General features: G+C 46.1%; 1 protein-coding gene across 1 annotated transcript in view; it reads left to right on the top strand.

Moving 5' to 3' along the window:
* The window catches only part of LOC115469000, a 58,414-nt gene extending 38,168 nt beyond the window's left edge, over nt 1-20,246 (top strand). Inside the window, exon 5 of the mRNA XM_030201233.1 lies at nt 18,918-20,246. Within this exon, the coding sequence (XP_030057093.1) occupies nt 18,918-19,766 (849 nt within the window). The 3' untranslated portion in view covers nt 19,767-20,246. The remainder of the gene's footprint in view (nt 1-18,917) is intronic.
* The last annotated feature ends 6,088 nt before the right edge of the window (nt 20,247-26,334 follow it).

Below are 26,334 nucleotides of genomic sequence, written 5' to 3'. Positions count from 1 at the left end.
CCCGATTCAGGCCCCGTGGCATTACCGTATCCCACTGAAAGATCATTTTTTGTTCCTTATGTTTCAATGCTTTGGCTATGTCTCCTCCATAGGGCAGCTTCATTTGGGTTAGTACGGTATATTTTAAATCCCGCAGATCATGATTCATGCTAACCCAGTGTTCCACTAAAGGGGCTTCTTTCTTTTTTGTTCGCAGATTGCTGATATGTTCAGCTATTCTTTGTTTGATTTTCCTCGTCGTATATCCTATATACCATTTTTTGCATGGACATATTATGCCATAGCCTACTTGGGATGACTCACAATCCATGTTAGTCATAATCCGATACGGTCCCCCTGTCTTCGGATGTGGCACTGCCTGTATCTGCCATATATGTTTACAGTAGACACACCTGGAGCAGGGTCTGTGCCTTCCCGCATCTGAGTTCATTAGCCTACCATTGTGTCTTGATTGTTGTTGTAACAGTTCCCCCTGTATTTTTTGCTCTTGTGTATGCAAATAATGGACTTTCTTTAAAGATAGTATGGACCAATGTTTCTTGATTATATTTTTCACTCGCCCCGTTTGGGTGGAATACGGTGGTATGCATGTGAACACGTCCCGCTGTTTTTTTTTTTGTTTCACTCTAGGTTGTAATAGCCATTGTTGATGTGTATTCGAGGGTCATTTTTGTGCTTTTTTGATTATTTTGGGGGGATATCCTCGGGCCCTGAATCAGTGATACATTTCCTTTGCCTGTGTTCTGAAATCGCCCTCTGTACCACATAGTTTCCTTATTCTCAAGAGCTGTCCTGTTGGAATGCCAGTTTTTACTGCATATGGGTGAAAACTTTTAAAATGCAACAAAGCATTAGTGTCAGTAGGTTTTTGAAATACTGTAGTTTCGAATTTGTTCCGATTATATGTAATGGTTATATCTAGATAATTAATTGACAATCCCCCTACCATCGATTCAAATTTAATATATTGATCGCATCTATTGATGTAATAAAGAAATTCCTCTAGTTGTCGACTGTCCCCTGTCCATGCCAGAAATATGTCATCGATGAATCTTTTCCAATTTTTATGTAACAACTGAACCTGCTGTTGTATACATATCGATTTTCAAAGTTGGCCATGTATAGGCAAGCTATTGTTGGCGCTACTGTTGCCCCCATTGCAATCAGCCATTTAACAAGGCTCATATATACTACTACTACTACTTAACATTTCTAGAGCGCTACTAGGGTTACGCAGCGCTGTACATATTTTTATATATTTTTATCGCCTCAGCGGTGCTCGTGACCCACAGCTCTCTTCTGTTGGACACTCAAAACAGCACCTAAATCGTCACCGGCGATTATATTTCATAAAGTCTTTCCTCATTCATTTTTTCATCTTTCATTATTATTTTTTACTTTATTTCTTAATCTCTTAATTATTTATAAGCAATACTTAACTTGCACTGAACGGTCGGACCAAGGGTTCAAAAATGCCCGACATGCATGTTTCGCCATAAAAGGCTGTGTCAAGGGCTCCCCTAGGAAATATAGAAATATATCATCTTAATGAAGGCAGCAAAGGGTCCCGTATATTACAAATCCCCAGCTGTCTCCCCATCTACAACCCATATCTTTTATAGAAGACATTTTCAACCTACCCTTAGCCGTTCTTAGTACCAGCCTCGCAATATTTATTACTGGATTTCCTCCTGCTAAGATGGCGACGGCGTCCTACTCTTACCTTTTTAAATTCCCCTCCTTCTATTGACGTCTCCACCCCCTGGGTCTGATAGGCCAGACAGAATATCCCGCTACATTAAGGTAGCCCATCCTATTTCAGCATTGAGTCCCTGTGGGGTCACTGTTTTTAGAAAATATATGTACCATTGTTCTCTATAGTTCAATAATTTTTTCACCGATCCTCCCTCCCTGCCCACATGCACTTGATCCAATACTCGCCATTGCATATCTTCTATTTTATGATCTTTCTCCAGCCAGTGTTCTACAATAGGGGCTTGGCAGTTTCTAGTTGTAATTTTAGATTTATGCTCGGTTAACCTTACTTTAATAGGTCTACTCGATCTCCCAATGTACATTAATTGACACGGACATACTATCACATATACTATATTCCGCGAATTACAATCTGTGACATCCCTAGCTGTCAATTTTATCCCCCTCCCCGGGGTTGTCCACTCAGACCCTTTAATATTTAGCTTACACCATTGGCATTTCCCACAATCCTTATGTTCACCACCTTCCTTTCTTTCTACAGGTTTCCCGAACTTATTACCTGCAAGTGTCTCGCCTACCGTTCTCCCTTTGGTATAAGCTATCATGGGATATTCATCAAACCCTGCATATAGCTGGATGATATGCCAATGTTGCCTTATATGACCCACTAATTTTTTACTGATCTCTGTATAAGGTAACACACAAGTAATTCTTTCCTGTTGCATAGTAGTATGATCTTGTAAAAGAAGCGGGCGCTGAGCAAATCGCGCCCTCAAATATGCCTTTCTTATAGCGGCATTAGGATAGCCCCTTGCCTCAAATCTCTGACTCAGCTCTTTTGCTTTTTGTTTGAAGTCACTCAGATCCGAACAAACTCTTCGAATACGTAGAAACTGACTGATGGGAAGACTATATTTCAATTTATAAGGATGGTAACTGCCAAACTGGAGAAGGGTATTTCGACTTACAGGCTTCCTGTATAGTGATGTCTTCAGTCTCCCTTGTTCTTTAAATACCATCATATCCAAAAACTCCATTTTTTGCTTGCTCGCTGATGTAGTAAATTTGATGTTGTCATCTAAACTATTTAACCATTCTATAAATTCATCCAATTCCTGTTCGGACTCTGTCCAGAAAAAGAAAGAAGAAGAAGAAAGCAATGCCATGCATCTGAAGTGTAGAATGATGCACTTGGGGTGCAGAAACCTAAAAGAGAGTGACCGGATAGGAGGGGAGAGATTAGTAAGCTCGACTCAGGAGAGAGACCTTGGGGTGTTGGTGTCTGAAGATCTAAAGGCGAAGAAACAAGACAACAGCCGTGGCCAGAAGGATGCTAGACTGCATAGAGAAGGGGTGTAACCAGCAGAAGAAAGGAGGTGGTGAGGCCCCACTTGGAGTATTGTGTTCAGTTTTGGAGGCTGTATCTTGCTAAAGATGTAAAAAGACTGGAAGCGGTGCAAAGAAAAGCTACAAAAATGGTATGGGATTTGTGTTGCAAACCATACGAAGAGAGACTTGCCGACCTTGGAGGAAAGGAGAAACAGGGGTGACATGATACAGACGTTCAAATATTTGAAAGGTGTTAATCCGCAAACAAACCTTTTTCAGAGACGGGAAGGTGGTACAACTAGAGTACATGAATTGAGGTTGAAGGGTGGCAGACTCAGGAGTAATGTCAGGAAGTATTTTTTCACAGAGAGGGTGGTTGATATGTGGAATGCCCTCCCACGGGAGGTGGTGGAGATGAAAACAGTAATGGAATTCAAACGTGCGTGGGATAAACACAAAGGAATCCTGTTTAGAAGGAATGGATCCACGGAATCTTAGTGGAGATTAGGTGGCGACGCCGGTAATTGGGAAGCGAAACTGGTGCTGGACAGACTTCTACAGTCTACGCCCTGATCATGACTGAATAAATATGGATGGACTGCAGTGTTAATTTTAAGGGGTTTTGACGTTAGCTTCAGAACGTAGTACAAGAATAGTGCTGGGCAGACTTTTACGGTCTGTGCCCTGAGAATGGCAAGGACAAATCAAACTCATGTATAAAGTATCACATACCATGTAAAATGAGTTTATCTTATTGGGCAGACTGGATGGACCATACAGGTCTTTATATGCAGTCATTTACTATGTTACTAAGGGTAAGCAGTGAAGGAGAAGGGAGAAGAGCAAGCATTGAGGAGGGAAGGAAAAGAGAAAGCTGTAGGTAGACAGCTTCAGGGAACAGCAAGAAAAAAGAGAGGGATATACCCTAAGCCTCCGCTGTTGCACATCAACATCAAAATTCATCAGTCCTGGGACTGAAACTATATGACTTGGTCATCAAATGCCTACTGTACGCAGGTGATTATGCCTCACTAGTTTGCTTCATTTCTTTGAAGGTATGAATTAACATGTTGATTAAAGGTGAGCTGGTTCATGTAGTGTATCTTGATTTTGACAAAGCTTTTGATAAAGTCCTCCATGAGGGACTCCTGAGAAAATTAAAAAGCCATGGGATAGGAGGCAACATTTTGTTGTGGATTGGGAACTGGTTAAAAGATAGAAAACAGAGAATAGGGTTAAATGGTCAATTCTCTCAGGGAAGGAAGGTTAATAGTGTAGTATCCCAGAGATTTGTACTGGGACCTTAGGAACTTGGAAAACTGGGCAGACTGTGGACAAGTGCAAAGTGATGCACATTAGGAAGAATAATCCAAATCATAGTTACTTATCCTAAGCAGCAGGTGAATCCAGGAACTGGTGGGTTGTGTTCATTTACCAGCAGGTAGAGATAGAGATTACAGAGTTGAAAACAGTGATACCAGACAGGCAGCTCCTTCTTCAACCAGTATATCTCTATCTAGCAGGTGGTAGATGGCATCTCAGCAGCTCATGGATTCAGCTCCTGGGCCTTTGAGCCGGTTGGGCCTGGAGGGGTGTTTGGTCGGATGACCAGCTTTGGAGGCATACTTAGCTACCTGGGTCCCTGCCTCACCCTGTGGACCCATTTCTCCCTGCTTCTCTCCTGTCTCTTAGGCTGTAGCCTTCCTCACTTGTGTTAAAAAAAAGGGAGACAGTGCTTGTGGGGAGAGATTTGCTGCATCTGTGTTTCTGCACTCTGTGGTTCTTTGGGCTGAGCCTCTGGCAGTTATCCTCCTTCCTCGCTGGTTGCAAGTACGGCACTTCTCTGGTGGTGAGTTTTTTTGGCACCTTTTTTCTTCTGGGGGAATCACGCTCATGGCGGTGGAGTCGGTCGGTTCTGTGAAGCGCGCAGGTCGACGACGGGCGTCTGTCTCGCCAGGTCTGCTGAGGTGCTGTCCGGTTCTGGTGAGGGCCTGTCTCCAAAGCGACCTGGCTCGGGAGTGCGCGGCCATTTTCCTGCGCCTTCCGACAGGGTTTCCCACCGCACAGCTGTTGGCGCCCGGAGAGTCCTCCCGGCCTGCCTCTAGCCTACACGTGGTGGCTTTGGAGGGTGTTTCTGCTCCTGGGGGTCTGCCTGCAGGGTTCTCTGCGCTGCCTTCAGGGGGTGGCTGATTTGGGGGATTTTTTTCTCTCCGGATTTTGTTCTTCTACTCCATCAGGCTGAAGAGGTCTTTACCCCCTTCTCATTTTTCTTTCGCCCTCTCCCTTCGGGACTCAGTCTCCTGGGTCAGAGGTGACCTTACAGGCTTTCTTGGAGGATCCGGTTTCTAAATGCAGGCGGCTCTCACCGGGTTCGGACATCTGGTCAGCGGGACCCTTTTTCTGGGCCTCTGTTGGTGGTGACAGGTCAGGAGGGGTGATCCTTATGTCCATCCCGGGTGGATGAATTGGAAGAAGGCAAGGTGACCCAGGAAGAGGCTGATGATCCTTCCACAGTCCATCTTTTCTACCGGGATGAGCTGCTGGTGCTCATCAACCAGGCTGTAGAAGCTTTGAACATTGAGGATACCAAGGTGCAGGCTGCAGCTACAGTCAATCCCAAGATGGCCAGCACTAGAAAACCTAAGACCTGTGCATGTGGCCATTCAGGAGCTTATTCTGGCCCAGTTGTCTGATCCTGAGAGAAGTTTGAAGGTAGCCAAAGCTATGTCTCGCCTGTACCCGGTGGCGGCAGAGCAGGTGGAGAAGCTGGCTTAGTCATGGCTGTGACTAAGAAGACCACCCTCCCTGTGGACGGTGATGTAGCCTTGAAGGATATGCTGGACCGGCGTCTGGAGGTTTCTCTTAAGCGTGCCTTTGAGGTCTCGGTGCTTTTGTTGCAGGTGTCTATGTGTAGTTCCTACACCTCCAAGGCCTGTCTTAGCTGGTTGCAGCAGGCCTTGGAACAGGAACCGAGGTCAATTCCGACCCTTGAGGGTTCCTTGTCCTGCCTAGAGTGGGGTTAGCTTATCTAGCAATTCCCTTTATGACCTTGTAAGGGCTTTGGCCAAGCAGATTGGCTTAATGGTCTCTGCTCAATGGTTTTTGTGGCTTCAGCATTGGGCGGCAGATTTGGCGTTCAAGCAGCTTCTGACAAGTCTTCTCTTTCAGGGCAAACTTCTTTTTGGAGAGGAGTTGGAAAGGATTGTGAAGGATTTGGGAAATTCTAAGTCTCAGAGGCTTCCTGAGGACAAGCCCAAGTCACGAGAAGGGAGGGTCCTCTAGACCTCATCTCTGGGAAGCTCGGCATTATCGGCCTGGTCGTACCTCTGGGGCCTTCCAGTGCCCTAGATTTCAGCAGCACTCTTCCTTTCGGAGTTATAAGTGACCTGCGGGTGCTGCAGAGCAGCAAGGGTCTGATGCCCATTCTTCTCAATGATAGCATGCAGGTTCACTCCTCAGCGGCTAAGAAAGCAAATAGAATGTTAGGTATTATTAGGAAAGGAATGGAAAACAAAAATGAGGATGTTATAATGCCTTTGTATCGCTCCATGGTGACACCGCACCTCGAATATTGTGTTCAATTCTGGTCGCCACATCTCAAAAAAGATATAGTGGAATTAGAAAAGGTGCAGAGAAGGGCGATGAAAATGATAATTGGAATGGGACGACTTCCCTATGAGGAAGGGCTAAAGCGGCTAGGGCTCTTCAGCTTGGAGAAAAGGCGGCTGAGAGGAGATGTGATAGAGGTCTGTAAAATAATGAGTGGAGTTGAAAGGGTAGATGTGAAGCGTCTGTTTATGCTTTCCAAAAATACAAGGACTAGGGGGCATGCGATGAAGCTACAAAGTAGTACATTTAAAACGAATCGTAGAGAATATTTCTTCACTCAACGTGTAATTAAACTCTGGAATTCGTTGCCGGAGAATGTGGTAAAGACGGTTAGCTTAGCAGAATTTTAAAAAGGTTTGGACGGCTTCCTAAAGAAAAAGTCCATAGACCATTATTAAATTGGTTTGGGGAAAACCCACTATTTCTGGGATAAGCAGTATAAAATGTTTAGTACTTTTTTGGGATCTTGTCAGGTATTTGTGACCTGGATTGGCCACTGTTGCAACAGGATGCTGGGCTTGATGGACCTTGGTCTGTTCCAGTATGGCAATACTTATGTACTTATGTAGGGTCCGGGATAAGGGGGTCAGCTGACCCTCTTTTGTGAGGAATGGACCAAACTCACTTCAGACCAGTGGGTCTTAGACATTGTCAGGGAAAGTTACTGGCTCAAGTTCTCCTTTCCTGTAAGTGAGGTGTTCCTGGAGTCCTGGTGTGCCACGGCTGCCAAAAGGGAAGCGGACTAAGTCATGTTGCAGTCCCTTCTGGACCTGGGGGTGGTGGTCCCTGTCCCACCTTCCGAGCTTTGTGTTGGGCATTATTTGATCTGGTTTGTCGTGCCGATTCCTCATCAGTGGTTTCTCCATTTTTGTCATTCAGGGTTAGCATTTTCTATTCCAGGCCTTGTCGTTTGGTCTTGCAACTTGGCCCCTCACACCTTTTCCATGTTGATGGTTGTGGTAGCGACATGCCTCTGGAAAGAAGGCATCAGGGTATATCCTTATCTCGACAACTGGTTGATCCAGGCAAGTTCTGCGGAGGAGAGTCGCAGGGCCACTGCATGGGTCATTACTCTCCTTCATTCATTGGGCTGGGCAGTCAACCTTCAGAAGAGCCATCTCACTCCGTCCCAGTGTCTGGATTACCTTGGAGTCCCTTTCAACATGGCTCGAGCTCTAGTATTCTTGTCCAAAGAGAGGAGCTTGAAGCTCAAGTGCACAGTCTGCTGAGGTTGTCCTGCCCTCGAGTTGGGGTCGATGTCAATGACCTGGGGTCAATGCCACGGTGCTGGGGTCGATGTCAGTGACCCTAGAGGTGGTGGCATGGGCGCACATGCAACCTCTACAACTCCCGCTTCTGAGCAGGTGGTTGCCTGTCTCAGGAGTATCAGCAACGTCTCCTGAGGCTGTCCAAGGTGTGCACCAAAGCATGAGCTGGTGGCTCCTCGATGCTGAGTTTCAGAAGAGAATGCCTCTGGCAGCTCCTCAGTGGGTGGTGGTGATCACGGATGCCAACCTGTTGGGCTGAGGAACCCATTGTCTCCACCAGCATGCGCAGGAGCTATGGATACCACAGGAGTTGGCATTTCTGATCAACTTTCTGGAACTTTGGCTGGTCTTCAATGCCTTATAAGTCTTTCAGAATTCTCTGGTGAACAGGCCTGTTTGGTCCTGTCGGACAGTACGACAGCAGTGGCTTATATCAACCTCCAGGGCAAGCCTTGGAGTCAGGTTCTGGTAGCCAAGGAGTCTCGCCTTTTCAAGTAGACCAAGTCTCATGTGTCTCTGTTGTCAGCATCTCACATTGCGGGCCTGTGCAACGTATGCGCAGATTTCCTCAGTCGTCATCTCCTAGATCCAGCAGAGTGAGAGCTGTCAACAGCCGTGTTTCATTGGATTTGCGGCACATGGGGGGAGCTGGAAATGGATCTGATAGCGTCCTCTCGAAATGCAAAGGTACCAAGGTTTTTCAGTTGTCAGAGGGAGGCCAGCTCGGCAGGGCTGGATTCTCTTCTTCAGCCTTGGCCGGAAGGGGGGTCTCCTTTATGCCTTTCCCCCTTGGCCGCTGATCGACCGGGTCATTCTCAGGATTGCAGGCCACAGGGGGCGGGTGATTTTAGTTGCTCCGGATTGGTACGCAGATCTTGGTTCGCCTGTTTGTGGCCCCTCCCATTTTGGCTCCCAGTCTCCTCGGATCTTCTCGTCCAGGGGCCGGTTCAGATGGAGGATCCTTCCCACTTTGGTCTTACGGCTTGGCTCTTGAGCGGCCACACTTGAGGAAAAAAGGATATTCTGACGTGGTGATTGTGACCTTGTTGAGGGCTTGCAAGTGTTCCACTTTTTTGGCTTAGGCTCGGGTCTGGCGCACTTTTGAAGCTTGGGGTGCCTCCCAAGCTCGAAGTTACACGGAAATACTTTTAAAACAAATAGGAGGAAATATTTTTTCACTCAACAAATAGTTAAGCTCTGGAACTCTTGGCCGGAGGATGTGGTAACAGTGGTTAGTGTATCTGGGTTTAAAAAAGGTTTGGACAAATTTCTGAAAGAAAAGTCCATAGTTTGCCTTTGAGACAGACATGGGAAGCAACTGCTTGACCTGGGATTTGTAGTATGGAGTGTTGCCACGATTTGGGTTTCTGCCAGGTACTTGTGACCTGGCTTGGCCACTGTTTGGAAAACAGGATACTGGGCTAGATGGACCCAGTCTGACCCAGTATGTCTACTCTTATGTTCTTATGGTCTCCTTTCAAGTCTTCAGTGCCTCAGCTTCTGGCCTTCTTGCAGAAGGGGTTGCACAAGGGTCTTGCCTACAGTTTGCTGCTGGTGCAGGTGGCTGCCTTGGCCTGTTTTCGGGGACGAGTGTTGGGCTCTTCTCTGGCTTCACTCCCTGATGTGGTGTGTTTCTTGAGGGGGGTTCTGCATCTTCGTCCTCTGCTTCATCGACCCTGCCCTTTGTGGAGCCTCAATCTTGTTCTCCAAGCCTTGCAGAGGGTGCCTTTTAAGCCATTATGGAAGATTTCCGTGAAGGATCTTACCATTAAAGCGGTCTTCTTGGCGGCCATTTCGTTGGCCCGCCAGGTGTCTCTGAGATTCAGGCTTTGTCCTGTTGTGATCCTTTTCTCCAATTTTCCGAATCTGGAGTTACCTTACGTATGGTGCCTTCTTTTTTGCCTAAGATTGTTTCGTCTTTTCATCTCAATCAGCCCCTCTTCCTTCCTTTTGGGAGGAGGATTATCCTTCGGAATATGCGACCCTTCGTCTCTTTGATGTTCGGAGGGTTCTCCTCCGTTGCTTATGGGTTTCCAGTGACTTCAGATGACTGGATCATCTCTGTTCTTGTTTCTGGTTCCCTTAGGGGAGACACATCACCTTAAGGCGACTATTTCCTGTTGGATTAAGGAGGTGATTGTTTCCGCATATGTGTTAGTGGGTTGCGTCTCGCTGGAGGCGCTCAAGGTGCATTCCATTAGGTTGCTGTCAGCTTCGTGGGCTGAGACAGGAATTCTGTCTCTGGATGAGATCTGTCAGTCAGCTACTTGGGCTTCCCTAAACACCTTTGCTAGGCACTACAGGGTGGATGTGGCCACTTGATTGGATGCTTCCTTTGGAGTTGTGGTTTTGCCTAGGGGAGCGGCAGCAGCCCTCCCTTGTTAGGGACTGCTTTGGTACATCCCACCAGTTCCTGGATTCATGTGCTGCTTAGGACAGGGAAGGTAAAATTATGCCTTACCTGCAGTTGATTTTCTTTACTAGCAGCAGGTGAATCCAGGATCCCACCCTTTCTCCACATCGCTTATTGTTCTCCACAGGTATGGTTTCCTGGTATAAAAAAAAAAGATAAGGAGAAAAGTGCAGACTTACAGCAGTTATAGGAAGAAATCAAGTAAGAAGTTATTCTAATTGTTTGCTGTTCGGATTATTAGTGAGTAAGGCTTATGACCTTTGGTTTCTGCTCCTGCTTTGTGATGTTACATATACTGGTTGAAGGAGGAGCTGGCCGTCATTGTCTTCAACTCTGTAATCTCTATCTCCACCTGCTGGTAGATGGACACAACCCACCAGTTCCTGGATTCATCTGCTGCTAATAAAGGAAAGAAAATTAACTGTAATTAAGGCATAATTTTACCTTACTTGATGTTAGGTTCCTCGTTAGGCGTCACTATCCAAGAAAAAGATCTAGGGGTCAGTGTGCAATGGTGGTGGCTGAAAAAGCAAACAATTATTAGGAAAGGAATAGAAAATAAGACAAACAATATTATAATGCCTCTGTATCGCTCCATGGTGTGACCTCATCTTGAGTGTTGTGTATAATTCTGCTCACCATATCGCAAAAAAAGATATAGCAGAATTAGAAAAGGTTCAAAGGGCAACCAAACTGATTAAAGGGGTGGAGCTCCTCTCGTGATGGAAGGCTTAAGAGATTAGGTCTCTTCATCTTGGAGAAGAGACTGCTGAGGACGATATGATAGAAATATACAAAATACTGAGTGGCGTAGAATGGGTAAATGTGAATCAATGGTTTACTTTAAAGAAGAAAAAAAAAACTGACTAGGGGGACAGGCCACTTTTAAAACAAACAAGAGAAATATTTTTTCATTCAGCTAACTGCTATTAAGGTAGACTTGGGGAAGCCACTACTTATACCTGGGGTAGGTAGCATGGAATCTTGCTACTCTTTGGGATTCTGCCAGGTACTTGTGACCTGGATTAGCCACTGTTGGAAGCAGAAAACTGGTCTAATATAGCAGTTCTTATGTTTGCAAGAGAACCCAAACCTGCTAGAGATCTACTGCAAACAAAGACCCCACAAGTTAATCTGGAAAACACAAACATTATAATTTTTTTCTAACTCAAATTCAGATGTGATCTAAATAATCAAGTAAAGCATACCCTAGATTATGAATACCTGTGCTGGACACTAAATGGAAATGGAAGTTTTAAGTTGGTTATAAAGATGGTACAAGAAAAAGCCCGTGGCCAATTTCAACTTCTTGTAAAGCTACAATTATTCAATGGCATAACTTATCAGTTTTTATATGGGATTGAGGTATGAGATTTATCATTAACCAAAAATTTTACAGAATAGGACAGAATCCCAGCAGCAACCTTGCACTTTCAGTTCTATAACAGACCTTTGATATCCATAGAAAATATCTAACAATGAGAGCATAACAGAACTAGGACACTTCCCCTTATAACTCATCATAGAAAAATTAATGGTAAAATTAATAAGCCTAGGTACATAAGCATAGCTATTGGGACGTGGAAAGGGCCAACAAGCCCAGCATCCTGTTTCCAACACTAGCCAATCCAGGTCACAAGTATCTGGTGATCCCAAAAGAGTAAAATAGATTTCACGCTAGTGTCATCTCAGTAATGGCAACAGAAATTCCCTCCATTACTAGGGAATCTGAAGTAACACAAGACCCTGCCAAAAACCACACCCAGCATCTGACATAGCAGAACAGCAACAACCCTACCTATGAAAGGGCAGCACAGCAAATATTACACTGAGCTCTAGAAACTATATAGCAGTGGCGTAGGAAGGGGGGGGGGGCGGTCCACCCCGGGTGCACGCCGCTGGGGGGGGGGTGTCGTCTCCGTTGGTTCCTTGCTCCCTCTGCCCCGGAACAGGTTACTTCCTGTTCCGGGGCAGAGAGAGCAAGGAACCAATGGAGCCGACGCAGCTCCCAGCGACGTAGGCTCGGGGGCGGATCGGCCCTCCCGCCCGCCCCTCGCTGCCAAAGTAAGGTAAAATGCGCTCCGAGGGGGGGGTGCGCGCCAGAGGAGGGGGCGCGCGCCGAGGGAGGGGTGCCGCCCCCGCTACGGCACTGCTATATAGAAAACATAACAAGCTGGACTGCTACAGATCTCTATGTAGACACTAAGACTAGCAAAATATTTCACCTCAGACATACACAAAGATCACAGACAGACCCTTTGCAAATATAGAATAAGGGATCACAAATTAGAAATAGAAATATGCAGACCAAAACTGAACTCTAAACCCCCAAAAATGCAGCACTGTAAAAATAGAGACAGAAATGTACTTCCTCATGTGATGTGCAAAATACAAAGAGATAAGAGATGTGCGTTTCCCAAAATAGAGAAAACCAAACACTACCCAAAAAGAATGAGCAGGAAAACGCCATATAATCCTGGCTAAAGCAGCAAAATGTGTTATGCCATTAGATTAGAAATGTAATAAGGAGAGTTGTCAAAACCATTTGCCAGTGTAAATAGGCCTGGCTGAGAACTGCCCTCCTCTGCAGAGCTAAAAGCATAGGAGGGTTTGTGCAGTGCACATACTTAGGACATGGTTGAAAAGATGTTGGGCTGGGATTTAGAGTAGGGAAAGAAAACATCACAAGTGCATGTGATTTTTGAAAGTACATGTGCTGCATAATCTTTTTCCTGCTTGTGATTGAGCTGGAAGTTGAAAGGTACAGGAGGAAACTGTCATTTCAAACATCTGCCCTCCCCCTTTCAAAAAAAAAAAAAAAAAAGCTTCAGTTTGCAATTGAGTTGTTTTGATTCTTTGTCATTTCATCAGTTGTCACAAATAGGCTGGGGTCTGGTCTTGGACCATACGGGACTAAAAATTTTGAAAACTCCTGGGGTGTGAGTGCAAATCTGCCCTGCCAGCTATTATCATTCCTGTGCCTAGGTTTGTGAATTGGGTACCAGTATCAGGACATTTTCCTTCCTGCCTGCCTGAAACATTCATGCAGTGTCCCTGCAGGGTTGCCAGTTGGAAAATTTTTTTCCCATCCAAAGGAGCCCAAATCCAGCCCAAAACCTGCCCAAACTCAAACCCCACCCCTGACACCCCCACCCCCGTGTCATCACCCCCGCCCAAAACGTCACTAACCCCGCCCCCCCAGCCGAAAAAACGCCAAAAAAACCGCCCAAAAGACACAAAAGAAGCCCAAAAAACCGCAACCCGCCGCGGGCAAAAATTTCCTGCGGCGGGTCGCGGAAAACCGCCCAATTGGGCGGTAAAACTGCCCACCTGGCAACACTGTGTCAGTGTCATGTTTGTGACTGCTTTCCATGTGGGTGCTCTCCTTGCCCTCTGGTGGCCAGAACTGGTGGCTGCTATGGACTATTTTCTGCTGTCTTCCATGTTCCAGACTTCAGTGAGTCCGGTCCGGATTTTCCAGGTTGCCAGCCTTGCTCTGCTGGGTTGTTCTGGAACAGCACCCTTACTTGGCTGGTGATTTACTGCAGCTGTGGGTCAGCTGCTGAGGGGCTTATTAGCTTCTGTGAGCCTTGCTTGCCTTGCCTTGGTATCAAAGGTCATCCATGAGTTCCTGGTGGTTTGTTGGAGTTCCTCTGAAAGTTTCCTTTGTGTTGGACCCTGCCTGTTCCTGGACTTTGACTTTGCTTGCTTCCTGTGCCTGTGACCCTTGGCCTGGACCTGGACCTGGACCTGGACTTTGCTTTCCGCCTGCCTATAGACTCTGGTTAGTTTATGGATTACCCGTGTTTGCTGCCGGCCCCTTTGACCTTGCTGTGCTACTGGATAATGTTTACTGTCTACTATTAAAGCCTCTTCTAGTTATATTCTGTGGTTCCTGCCTGTTGTGTTCAGCACTGCTTTCTGCTTGGGTGATTTGCCTGCCGCTGCCGCTCCTCGACAGTGGCCCAAGGGTTCACAAACCTAGTTCCTGCTTTGAGAACGTAACAGTCAGAAAGTTTCCAAATGAGAATTTTGGAACATAAACCTGGAGCCCAAATGACTCTGCTGGAGCTCTTCTGATATCTCTGTGTAGCTTGGCTACTTGTAGAACTGACATGAAGAATGAAATGTAGTACTAGGTTGGAGTAAATTATCAGAACTGGCTAGTGGGAGGGGAAATGTTACTAAGTACACCCTTCTGATCTTCTTCCTGTTTCTTTCCTGGAAATTCTTTTTATGCTGGCAGATGAGCAGTGTTCCTTTCCTAACAGGCACTGAGGCCCTGACGCTCAAAAGTAAACGCGGGTTGTAGAGGCCATTAACGCTGGACTACCACCCGCGTTTACTGGCACAGAATGTTCATAGACCCAGAGCACGGGAACAAACAAGCGTAGGAAGGAACAGCGTAATGAGCGTGCTCATGAGGTCATTTGCTATTCCTTCCCAATGCTCAGCGGACAGCATTCCAAACAAGTGCACTCTTTCCACTCTAAACCCTACACCAGCTTGGAACTGGCATTAGGGTTGTGCCAAGCTGTGGTGAGATCCCCAGCACCAGATAAAAGCTTAACATTGGACTGACCAAGCAAAGCCCAAAGCTACACCACAGGAGACCGAGCGGGGAGGGAGGGCTTGGAACGGTGCAGTGGAGATGGGCAGGAAAATGGCTGCAGAGCTTTTCCTTCAGCAGACAGACCGGCAGAAGATGGGCAGCAGCGAGGGAGGGACACTGTATCCTTTCTGCATTGTAATTTGCACGTTCCCTACTTCAGATCGGGGCCCAGCTTCAAGTAGGCTGTCACACCTCTGGGCAACCGCCACTTCTTCCTCTTCCTTCCCTCCCCCCTCTGGCATTCTGGGCATGCGCTCAAGAGCTGTGCTTAATGCACAACTCTTGAGCGCATGCGCCAGACACTATCAAGCTCATTTTCAAAGCACTTAGCCTCCCAAAGTTCCATAGAAACCTATGGAACTTAGCCTCCCAAAGTGCTTTGAAAATATGCCTCTATACGTCTGCCATTCTCCCTAATGCTCAGCGCTGTGAGCGCGGCTATATTTCATCTCATTAGTGTTGAGCATTAGGGAGTTTTTCCTGGCGTGCTGTTCAGTACAGCGCCAGAGTTTGGAGCATCTGGGCCTGAGTGAGCATCACCTGTATCTTCATAGTAAATGATGGCAAAAAATGACCATCTGGTCCATCCAGTCTGCCCTGTTGTTCGCTAAGGATGCATCCCAGCTGTCAGCCACATTATGTGGAACAGCAAGGAGGCAAATCCCCAATGAGAACAAAATCCAAAATAAAAAGATAGGGAAAGACCAATGGACTTCTATAAAAGAACCAAACCCAGAGGTCAATATAGATAAAATCCAAATTTGTTGTCCAATTGTAATTGAAATGAACCTGTTCAGAAACACTGAGACGGTGTTGAAAGAGTTGTTCCGTATGTGTATATTGTGGGGCTCCAGCATTTCTAAACAGGTTCATTTCAATCACAATTCAGATACACCAACTCCTGAAGCAGGCATTGAATTGCTGAAACACGCTTCCATGTCGAGTCTGATAGTCTCTCTGTATCAAATTGGACAATAAATTTGGATTTTATCTATGTTGACCTCTGTGTTTGATTCCTTTGTGGAAGTCCATTGATCCATCCCGAACATAAGAATAGCTATACTGGGTCAGATCAATGGTCCATGTAGCCCAGTATCCTGTTTCCAACAGTAGCCAATTCAGGTCACAAGTACGTGGCAGAAATCCAATTAGTAGCACCATTCCGTGCTACCAATCTAGGAGCAAGCAGTGGCTTCCCCATGTCTGTCTCAATAACAGACTATGGACTTTTCCTCCAGGAACTTGTCCGAACCTCTTTTAAACCCAGATATTCTAACCCTGTTACTACATCATCCAGCAAAGAGTTCATTCGTTGAGTGAAAACATATTTCCTCCTATTTGTTTTAAACATACTTCCATGTAACTTTCTTAAGTGTCCCCTAGTCTTTGTAGTTTTGGAACGAATAAAAATCGATTCACTTCTACTTGTTCTACACTACTCAAGATTTTGTAGACCTCAATCATCTCTTTCCGAACAGAAAAGCCCTAACCTCTTTAGCCTTTTTTCACATGGGAGGAATTCCATCCCCTTTATCATTTTGGTCGCTCTTCTTTGAACCTTTTCTAATTCCGCTGTATCTTTTTTGAGATGGTGACCAGAACTGAACGTAATACTGAAGGTGAGGTCGCACCATGGAGTGATACAGAGCCATTATAGTATTTTTGGTCTTATTTACCATCCCTTTCCTAATAATTCCTAGCATCCTGTTTGCTTTTTTGGCCTCATACCCTTGGATTCTATATAGTGCGACTTGAGTTGCGTGTGCAAATCAGGTTGTATTCTGATTAGCGTGTGCAATGTAATTATCTTAACAAGCCAGTCAGCACCAATAATTGCCACTTAAGCAGTTATTGACACTAATTGGCATTAATTAGAATTTACGCTCACAACTGTCTAAGCGTGTTCTGTAAAGTGATGTGTGTAAATTGTAAGATGCAGATTTGAAAAAGGGGTGCGGTTATGGGTGTGGAATGGGTGGGTCGTGGGTTTTTCTAAAAACTATGCGTGTTATAGAATACACTCGGTCTGCACCTAACTTAGGCATAGGCATTTACACCAAGTTTTACTTGGCGTAAATGTCCTCGACTAAATTTAGTCGCATGGATAGGCGCTAGGTATATTCCATAAACCGCGCCTAAATTTAGGCGTAGTTTATAGAATATGCCTAGACATGTTTTTTTTTCAGTGCCGAGTTTTAAGGTGCGATATATAGAATCTAGCCCATTATTTGATCATCTGCAAGATGTCTCTTTATCCAAGATGTTCTTCATTTGTCTGTCTTCTGTAAATGATGTAAAACAGTCAGACTACAACAAGTAATACCTTTCAGTTCTAAAGCACTACCAGGCATAGGCAGCACAGTACTTACAGTCTAATGAAGTCAAACAGAGAGAGTTTCTGAGAAGTGTATTTATTGTAGAAACGTGGTTAAGATTTAAAAGCTTTCTGAAAGACCTGAGTGTTTCAGCTAGATTTGAATGCGGTCATAGAAGGGGATGAAGCTGGAGCTACCTTCCCTCCTGGGTTTTATATCAGGGGCGGCAGTTACTAAGCACTGTGCTGCTGTTCTGTCTCTTGTTTGTTCCCTAGCTGAGAAGCAGTCATTGCTTTCTTTCACCTCCTGGGTGCAAGGTACACATTTAGTTCCCTCTAGCATGTTCTCTCACCCATACATAACAATATATCTCTCTAATAATCTAAAAAGCCAGTAGCGGCAGGGTTGCCAGGTAGAAATTTTTTTTCCAGCCCAATCCGGGCCAGAAACCAGCCCAAAACCCGCCCAAACACAAACCCCGCCCCTGACACCCCCACCCCCGCGTCACCGGCCCCGCCCCCGCCGTCACCGGCCCCGCCTCCCACTTTATCGGGCCCGCCTCCCCGTCATCAGCCCCGCCTCCCACGTCATCGGGCCCGCCTCCCCGTCATCGGCCCCGCCTCCCACGTCATCGGCCCCGCCTCCCACGTCATCGGCCCCGCCTCCCACGTCATCGGCCCCACCCAAAACGTCACTAACCCCGCCCAAAAACGTCACTAACCCCGCCCCCCGCGGCCGAAAAAAATCAAAAAGCCGCCCGGAAGCCTAAAAAACCGCCCAAAAAACCGCAACCCGCCGCGGGCAAAAATTTCCTGCGGCGGGTCGCGGAAAACCGCCCAATTGGGCGGTAAAACCGCCCACCTGGCAACACTGAGTAGCGGTTGTTGTCTAAACATTTGGCCACCTGGGTTTCCTGTGTGGCCATAGTACGGAGCTGAGTATGTGACTTCCTGTGTTTTCACTAGGGCTTCTAGTACTTACAGAACTTGCAGCCTGCCAGGCAGACCCAGCTGCTAATTTAATTCTGTTGTCACAGCCTGATTTAAATAGCTGCCATTACTAGTGAGCCTCCTATATCTATTGTATAGCCTGACAAACAGTCTTTGCTATATCAATGCCTGCATTTCTGTTAGGATGTTTAGTGATCACAGAACTTGCAGCCGCTAGACAGACCTAATTGATAGTCAGTTTCACCATCACACCCTTTCCAACTAACCTGGCCATGTGGTTTCCCATGTTATCATTACATTCCAACATTTCATAGAAGCTCCAACCCTCATTGTCGGGTCAGGTGAGTATGGTGAGTTGAAAGCTTAAACACATAGTGCTAGGTCATTTTTTTTCTGCTTTTAGCAATTTAGGATCTTTTGTGCATAGTCCAGGCCCTCTTACATTTCCTCTTTTTCCTTCCTACCAAAAGGTCACATGCATAGTCTTCTTATGCTGAAAATTATATTTTTTGCACCTTTGGGTTGCCACTAGAGGGCCTCATAATGCCAGCTTGGTTTCCCATTGAGTAACCATTAAACTCAACCTGCTGAGTGCAGAATAATACAGTAGGAGAAATTAATTTTATTTTGTACCAAACTAACACATTCATGATTTGACAGTGCAGCCATTTAATTTTAGGACTGATAGTTTTCTTTGTTCTCTAGATGGAATGGGCTCAGAGCAGCGGTGCAGCCAGCAGTACAGGCTCCCTGGAGCGGATCTCCCTCTTCTGTGCCTCCAAATCCAATACGTTCCTTAGTCCTACCCTTTCCAGCCCTGTGGAGCCACTCAGCAAAGCCAGCTCCCCCAGCTGTTTCTCCTCTTTCTCCCCACCTCCTTGGAACCATGATTCCAATCCCTCCTCTTGCTCAGGTTCCAAGAGGTTCTGCAGCTACAGCTGGCAAGAGGCCCCGAAAGCAGAGGATGCCAGTGAAGAACCAGAGAAGCAGAGCAGAGCAGAACCCTTCCATTTTTCCGAGCCTCTCATCTCCAAGGTGACGGACTGCATCTATCTGGGCAACCTGCTCGCAGCCTATAGCGGGCGGTCACTCTGCAAGAACAGCATTGACAGTATTATTGACATGAGCAGCCTGGCCAGCGACCACAGCCTGGTCATTGTCCCATGTACGTGTACCCGGGCAGTCCATCACAGCTGGTCTCGCTTGAAGGTGGATATTCAGGGGCCACGGGAGGGTGAGTGCTCCACTTTGTGGCCATTCTGCTTCAGAGATATCAATGACTGCATCCAGGCCTCTACCAAGAAGAAAAAACGGGTATTGATCCACTGCCGGGATGGTTACTCCTTGGCCCCAACCTGTGTCATCCAGTACTTGATGGTGAAACAGAACATGAGGTTGATGGCCGCCTATGAATTTGTGAGGGCCAGGTATCCAGTCAACATCCGCAAGTGCCACCAGGATCTGCTGGTCAGCCTGGAGAAGTCACTGCGTCCCAGAGACACAGACCCTGAGGGTTTAAAGCAAGCCATGTCCAGGAAAATGGCCTGGACTTAATAACTGAAGTAAAATGAAACCACTTTGTCCATCTTGTGTACCCACACACTGCCATAATAGGTCTAGCTTTTTTTATTTTCTTGTAATGTATCTGGCTAGCCAGCCTGCTGTGGAGTTCAGGATTGCTGCACAGTGTGGAAAGTTTAGAAATCCTGGGTCTTCCCTCTGCTGAATCCTTCCCACAGACATCAGAGGAGGCAGGACGCAACAGAGAGAAGACCAAGGGCTGGCTGAAGGCAGCCTCCCATGCTGCTGCTGTTGCCGACAACCAACGTAAACTTTACAGGATGGTGGGAGAGTGAGAGCCAGATGCACAAAGGTCCCGTTAAGGATCCGTCTGCGTTTCCAAATCGATAAAAATTTACCGATATAGAAAAACAGAGAGATTCACTAAGAAAATCGCATGTAAATGAGCTGCTCATTGCTTTTGGGACCTAGCTCATTTGCATGTGATATGGGGGAAGCAAGTCGGTGAGCTGAGCATGCGCAGAACAGTCAATCGCTATGCATGGCTGCTCTGCGCATGCTGCAGACTGCTCTCATACACGCAGACAAGCTGCTTCTATGATAGCAGTTTTTGTTTTGGCAGACACAAAAGCGCTTTTTTTTGGATGGGCATACCTGTATTGCAGCTCCCTGCTCCGACTGCTGGGAAAAAGTGAGAAAAACCTCGGGTCTGCTGCTCTCCGCTCTTCTGTGAGGAATCAGCAGCATCAGGGCCAGTGTTGCCAGGTACTCGGCCCCGAAACCCGCCCAAAAAGTTCACACCCCCACCCCCGCCATCATCAACCCCGCCCCCCGCCATCATCGACCCCGCCTCTTCCGTCATCGGCCCCGCCCAAAACGTCACTAGCCCCGCCCAAACCGGCATGAAAAACTGCACAAAAACCAACCCAAAAACCCGCGACTCATGGCGGGCAAAAGTTTCCCGCCGCAGGTTGCGGAAAACCGCCCAATTGGCAACCTTGATCAGGTCTTAGTTCCACCCCCAGCTGTTCCTGCTGCTTCCTTTTATTGGCTGGCTGACATCGTAGAATGCCTATCTCCTTGAAGATGGACTGTCATTGGCTGGCTGCTGTATCAACTCTTCTTCCCTGTAGGATTTCCATGATAACATCACTTTAGAGCTGTGAACTGATTGGATCCGAACTTCCTGGTGTCCCCCTCCAGTAAGGAGTGGGCGGGACATCCCAGGCTGATGCTGCTCAATTGGTTTAAACCCCTCTGTGGAGGGGGACACCAGGAAGTTTGGATCCAATCAGTTCACAGCTCTAAAGTGATGTCATCAGGGAAACCCTGCTGGGAGGAGGAGGAGGAGTTGGGACAGCAGCCAGCTAATGAGAGTCCATCTTCAGGGAAATGGGCGTTCTAGGATGCCAGCCGGCCAATAGAAGGAAGCAGCAGGAACAGCTGGGGGTGGAACCAAGCCCGTGTCCCACAGACACTGTTTCTTTGATGGACCCTTAACTTCCTTGCATTTTTAGTAAGTCACCATTACTTTTATGCTTTACATTTCAGTAGTCTCCCCCCCCCCCCCCCCCCCCCCCAATTTCTTGCCAGCAAATGTAATTTCAAAAGAAACATGTGGCACGGCTTTCATGTGTGCAAAGAAGCTGCTTGTAAGCTGTTATACTTTTTATTTTTTGTGCTCTATCTTCCCCGCTTTGTTTCTCCCCTTCTCCTACTTGCAATAATGAAGAACTGGCAGGTCCACACCTCACATTAAAATTTCCACGGTAAAAATAGGGACTGCTTTTGTGCATGGGGTCGGAAACGGTAGTGCATCGCATCACATTTACATAATAAAAATTAGCTCATTTGCATTCCGTTTTCGTTAGCTGCTACCGTGACAGGAAAATGGCTCGGAGAACCCTTTTGTACATGTCCCGGTTTACTACTTTCACGCTAAACTGGCTAGAACCAGTTTAAAAACCACGTTGTTGGCTCGTTAAGTTTAGTGCATCTGGCCCTGAGAGAGGTGAGGGAGCAATGCCGGTCCCTTGAGGGGGGAGGGGGAAGATTAACCTGTAGACCAGGTGAGGTCAGAGGCTGAGCATTTTGGTGCCCTGGGCAAAAACCTCACCTGGTCCAATGGTTAAGCTGGCCCCGGTTCCCGTTACTCCAGAGGTTACCTGCATAAAAGAATGCATTGTGACAAGGTTTTTGAGCAGAGTGCAGGCGGAGTCCTGATTTATGCATTGTGACAAGGTTTTTGTACATATAATACAAGCAAGCATTTACCCTGCTTCCAAGCAAATGTCTGTCCATGGTATCTGCCGGCTTACCCCTAGATGCCTGTATACTTTTATAAAATGGGCTCAAAAAAGGTGCCTTCTTGGCCTTCACATATAGGAGGCCTGTTGTAAAATTACCCCCAAAGTGTTTGCCAATTCAGGTTCACAGTGTTCTCCATAGGACCTTATTGAATAAGGGCAAATGGACAGAACCCTTTGCTTGATGGTAGATGACCCTTGCTGATGATCTAAGGATCAGAGACTTTTACCAGCCCAGGGAGCCGTACTGTGCTACAGATTAACTTTGAGCCCTCAGCGCTGCTCTAATGTGCATCTCTCTGGCAAAGGTAGTTCAAATCTTTGCCAGAGCTGCTTTTACAAGTGGCCAAAGAGGCAGCTGTCCTGGACTTAGCTTAACAGGGGGCTCATAAATAAAAGAAGCCCTGAGCACAGGGCCCACTCTGGTTCAGAATCTTCCCAGGGATAAAAAGTGGCATTAAAGCGCAGAGCTGCTGATAGTTCTGCTGGTGCTGACCCTTCTGACATCACTTCCTGTTTCTGAAGTGCCAGACCAACAGAGCCAACAGTGGTGCAGACTTACGGCAGCTATGCATGTTTATACTGCTTTTTATCCTGGGAAAACAAGGTAGATTGTACTGCTGGACTGGGGGCTGGTGGGAGGGGGTGAGTCCACAAAAGTTTTCCCAGGGCCCCAAGCCAAGGGTTGTTAATGCTACCCCAATCTATGCCTGAAACCTGAACCTTTGGCTCTAGCCTGGAAGTAATTTAACCTACTTAACTAGCAATAAGACCAAAACTAAAGTGTAAATAATTTAAAAGCTTTTCAGTCACATTCTGTGGATTTCACTGCTGCTGCTTCTTAAGTCCACAGGAAAAAGAATTTGCCTTTGGATGAAAGAATAGAGTTGAGAGAACTGTAGGAGAATCATATTGGTTATGGGCAGTTCATACATAAAGCAAAGGCAGGCACAGATCTGTAATTTTTGTAACTCTTTTTAAATCAAAATGAATGCTTTTAATCATGTATTTACTGTAGAAATTTTGTCAGTAGGCTTGATTAAGGGATAAGTCAAGAGGATGCTTCCTCGCTGTAAGCCACTCTAATTTTAGGGTTACCATGTCGAACAGCAATAAACAGTAGATGGCACTTGATGGCACTACACGAAGAGGTTTCAGCTGGTAAAATGTGTTTGCATCCCCTGCAGATTCCACACATAATAAACATTTTTCTAGCATCAAACCTTGTTCTCTATACATTTAGGTTTCTGAGGTGTGGTTAGCTGAGCATTCTAAACTACTGTATTAACATTCCTCCAGTCTCCTGATTTCAGTCCCCTGTCCACTAGCCTCAGCTATAGCATTGACCAGAGCTGTCCCATTGCACACAGGTTCTCACTATATTGTGAAAGAGGTGAAAAACCTTTCCAGAGTGCACTGAGAAGGTTAAAGTATCATCTAGGTCACTTCAAGTTTGCCAGTGACACAGGGATGCCATGGGAAAGAATGTTATGTTTGTCACTGGACTCTTGGACCACCTGAGAGAGCAACCATTTTAATACAGTGCAGATTTTCTTGGTATTAGGAGACACATGCAGTAGTAATGAGCTAAACAGTGTGGAACTGTCAGAGCTGTTTGTTTGGATTTTGCTCACACCTTTTTCAGGTACACTAGGTATTTTTCTGGCCCTAGATGACTAACAATCTAAGGAGGTCTTTTACTAAGCTGCGCTGGGGTTTTTAGCTTGCGGTAGAAGTTCGATTCCCACTTCAGGCACAGGCAGCTCCTTGTGACTCTGGGCAAGTCACTTAACCCTCCATTGCCCCATGTAAGCCACATTGAGCCTGCCATGAGTGGGAAAGCGCGGGGTACAAATGTAACAATAAATAAATATTTTATCCATAACACGAGAGCCCAACAGCCCATTCTTCCCCCTACACATAACCCAACAGGTTTATGCAATACCAGCAGTGTTCAACAGGAACAGTTTAGTGGTTAAGCACTGGGCTTGACATCCAGGGGTGCCTGGTTCAAATCCCACCACTGCTCCTTGTTAACCCTCTTTGCCTCAGAATACAAACATAGGAGGTCTTTTTCTAAGCCACCATTTTTCGTTTGCGGTAGAAATCAGCTGGCAGTAAACGCAGAGACACTCATTATATTCCTATAGCATCTCGGCATTTACATATGCTTTCAATGGAAGTAATTGAGCCATGGAAGTAAAACCCGGCTGGCTCAATCCGTCCTTTTTCTGGAGCCATATGGTAACCCTACTCACCAAGGGATGATCAGAAGCAAACACCGGCGCTAGAGGCTGTTAGTGCCATACTAGTGCCAGCGTTTGCTACCACCCCATGATCAAGAGTCCCCGAGCACGTGAAACAACGCACTCGAGGGCTCTGAACGCAGCTAGCATGCAAATGCATGTGAAACAGGGCTAAACATATTCATCCCCAATGCTCAGCGACCAGCACGCCAAAGATTGGGTCGCTGGCTGTGGCAAACTCTATGCCAGCTCCAAGCAGGTGTTATGGTTTGCAGATCATTGGGGAGGAATGGTGAGCCCTGTCCAGCATGCATTTGCATGCTAGCAGGCCCCCATTCCCCCCAACAAAGCAAACCTGGATCCCCCCTAGCGACGGGACTGGAGGTCCGGTGGACCTCCAATCCCCCTGACGATCCCCCCCCCCCCAGGTTCAGGGAGGGCTGGAGATCTGGTGGGTCCCTAACCCCCCCCCCCCCCTAGAAAAGGGTCCCTGGTGGTCCAGTGATCAATCCGCCCCCTCCCTACCCTCCCATTGAATTTGCTGAGTACTGCTCTGCACTATTTATGTTCTGTGTGAGGTCAAGGTTCAGAGATGTTCTGCAGAAATCTTAAAAGCAATTTAATTTCAATTATCCAGATAAAACAAGTTATAATTAATAAATATTATTGCAAAGGTTGTTAATGTGTAAAATGGGCAATTTAATGTAAAAATTGTGCTTAAAAATAGCACATAAAAACAGGGTTACCAAAAATGTTAAAAGGCCAAAATGATTATGGATTGTGAATCTACACACTATGCCCTTCTCCAAAATGTAATTTTTAAGCAAAAACGCTGAGAAATCCATGAAAGAAGTGTGAATTTTTATGTGTTTCAGCAGCCATTTTGTTTTGCGTTTCAGTGATGTCACAGGTGTCATGAGCATGCAGACAAAACAGAGAAACTGAAAACATGAAGTACATAAAAATACACTTCAAAAACCTGATAAAACTAATTAAGATGTAAATGAGGATTAAATGTTACTACAGCGGCAGTGCTAATGTGGCGACCGCTACCTGTGCATTAGCCCTATTGCTGCTTTGTAAAAGGGCCCCTCTTAAGTCAACACATGGTGGTCTATTCCAGCATAAGAAACTAGAGAGTGTATGAAGTAATTCCTTGTAAAATGATGTAGAAAACTAAGGGGGTCTTTTACTATGGCGCATTCACGTTTTTAGTGCACGCTAAAAATAGGTATGTGCTAAACGCTAGAGATGCCAATGTATTCCTATGGGCGCCTCTTTTAGTGCACGCTAAAAACGCGAGCACGCCTTAGTAAAAGACCCCCTTAATAAGTATGATGTGAAAATGCTAACAAATTACTGGAGCAATGGACATTTTAATAGTTTCCATTAGACCCCATCGCAATAACATTAAGTAATACCACTCTATACATGAAGCTTTAACATGAGCGAGAAGTTACATTTCATTTGTTTGAAGCACTTGATCCAGATCTGACAATACCTGAATTCTCAGGTGTGTTATCCCTGAGCCAGACTATTTGCAGTGGTAATCATTAAATGACTGTTTTTTTGCAGTGGACATTTAATGATAGTATTTCAGATTTGATCCAATTAATTTTCTATCCTGAAATCTGCCTCAATCAGGGATAACAAGGTGGATAAAGTGGTATCTGAATTGGTGAGAAACAGTAGGGTCATCAGCATACAAAGCAATTTTACAAACAATGGGACCCTTTTACAAAGGCACTTAAGGGCCTATGTGTGTCCAGTGTGCGCCAAATTGGCATTACCGCCTGGCTACCACATGCCCCGGGTGATAATTCTGAATTTGGCGTGTACCGAAAACGCGCGGTAGAAAATATTTTCTACCACGTGGCACTTACCCGACAGTAAACAGCAGTGGATGCGCGCTGCATGCCTACTGCCTGTGTAGTGCGTGAGACTTTACCAATGGGTGGTGGTAAGGTCTCAGGCCGAAAATGGACTTGTGCTGTTTTTTATTTTGCTACATGTCTATTTTCCCGACCCCTTAAAAAAAAGACCCTTTTT

The sequence above is a fragment of the Microcaecilia unicolor genome, chromosome 4 (assembly GCF_901765095.1).
Source record: "Microcaecilia unicolor chromosome 4, aMicUni1.1, whole genome shotgun sequence".
Classification (NCBI taxonomy): domain Eukaryota; kingdom Metazoa; phylum Chordata; class Amphibia; order Gymnophiona; family Siphonopidae; genus Microcaecilia; species Microcaecilia unicolor.
This window is presented reverse-complemented; position numbering and strand designations above follow the sequence as displayed.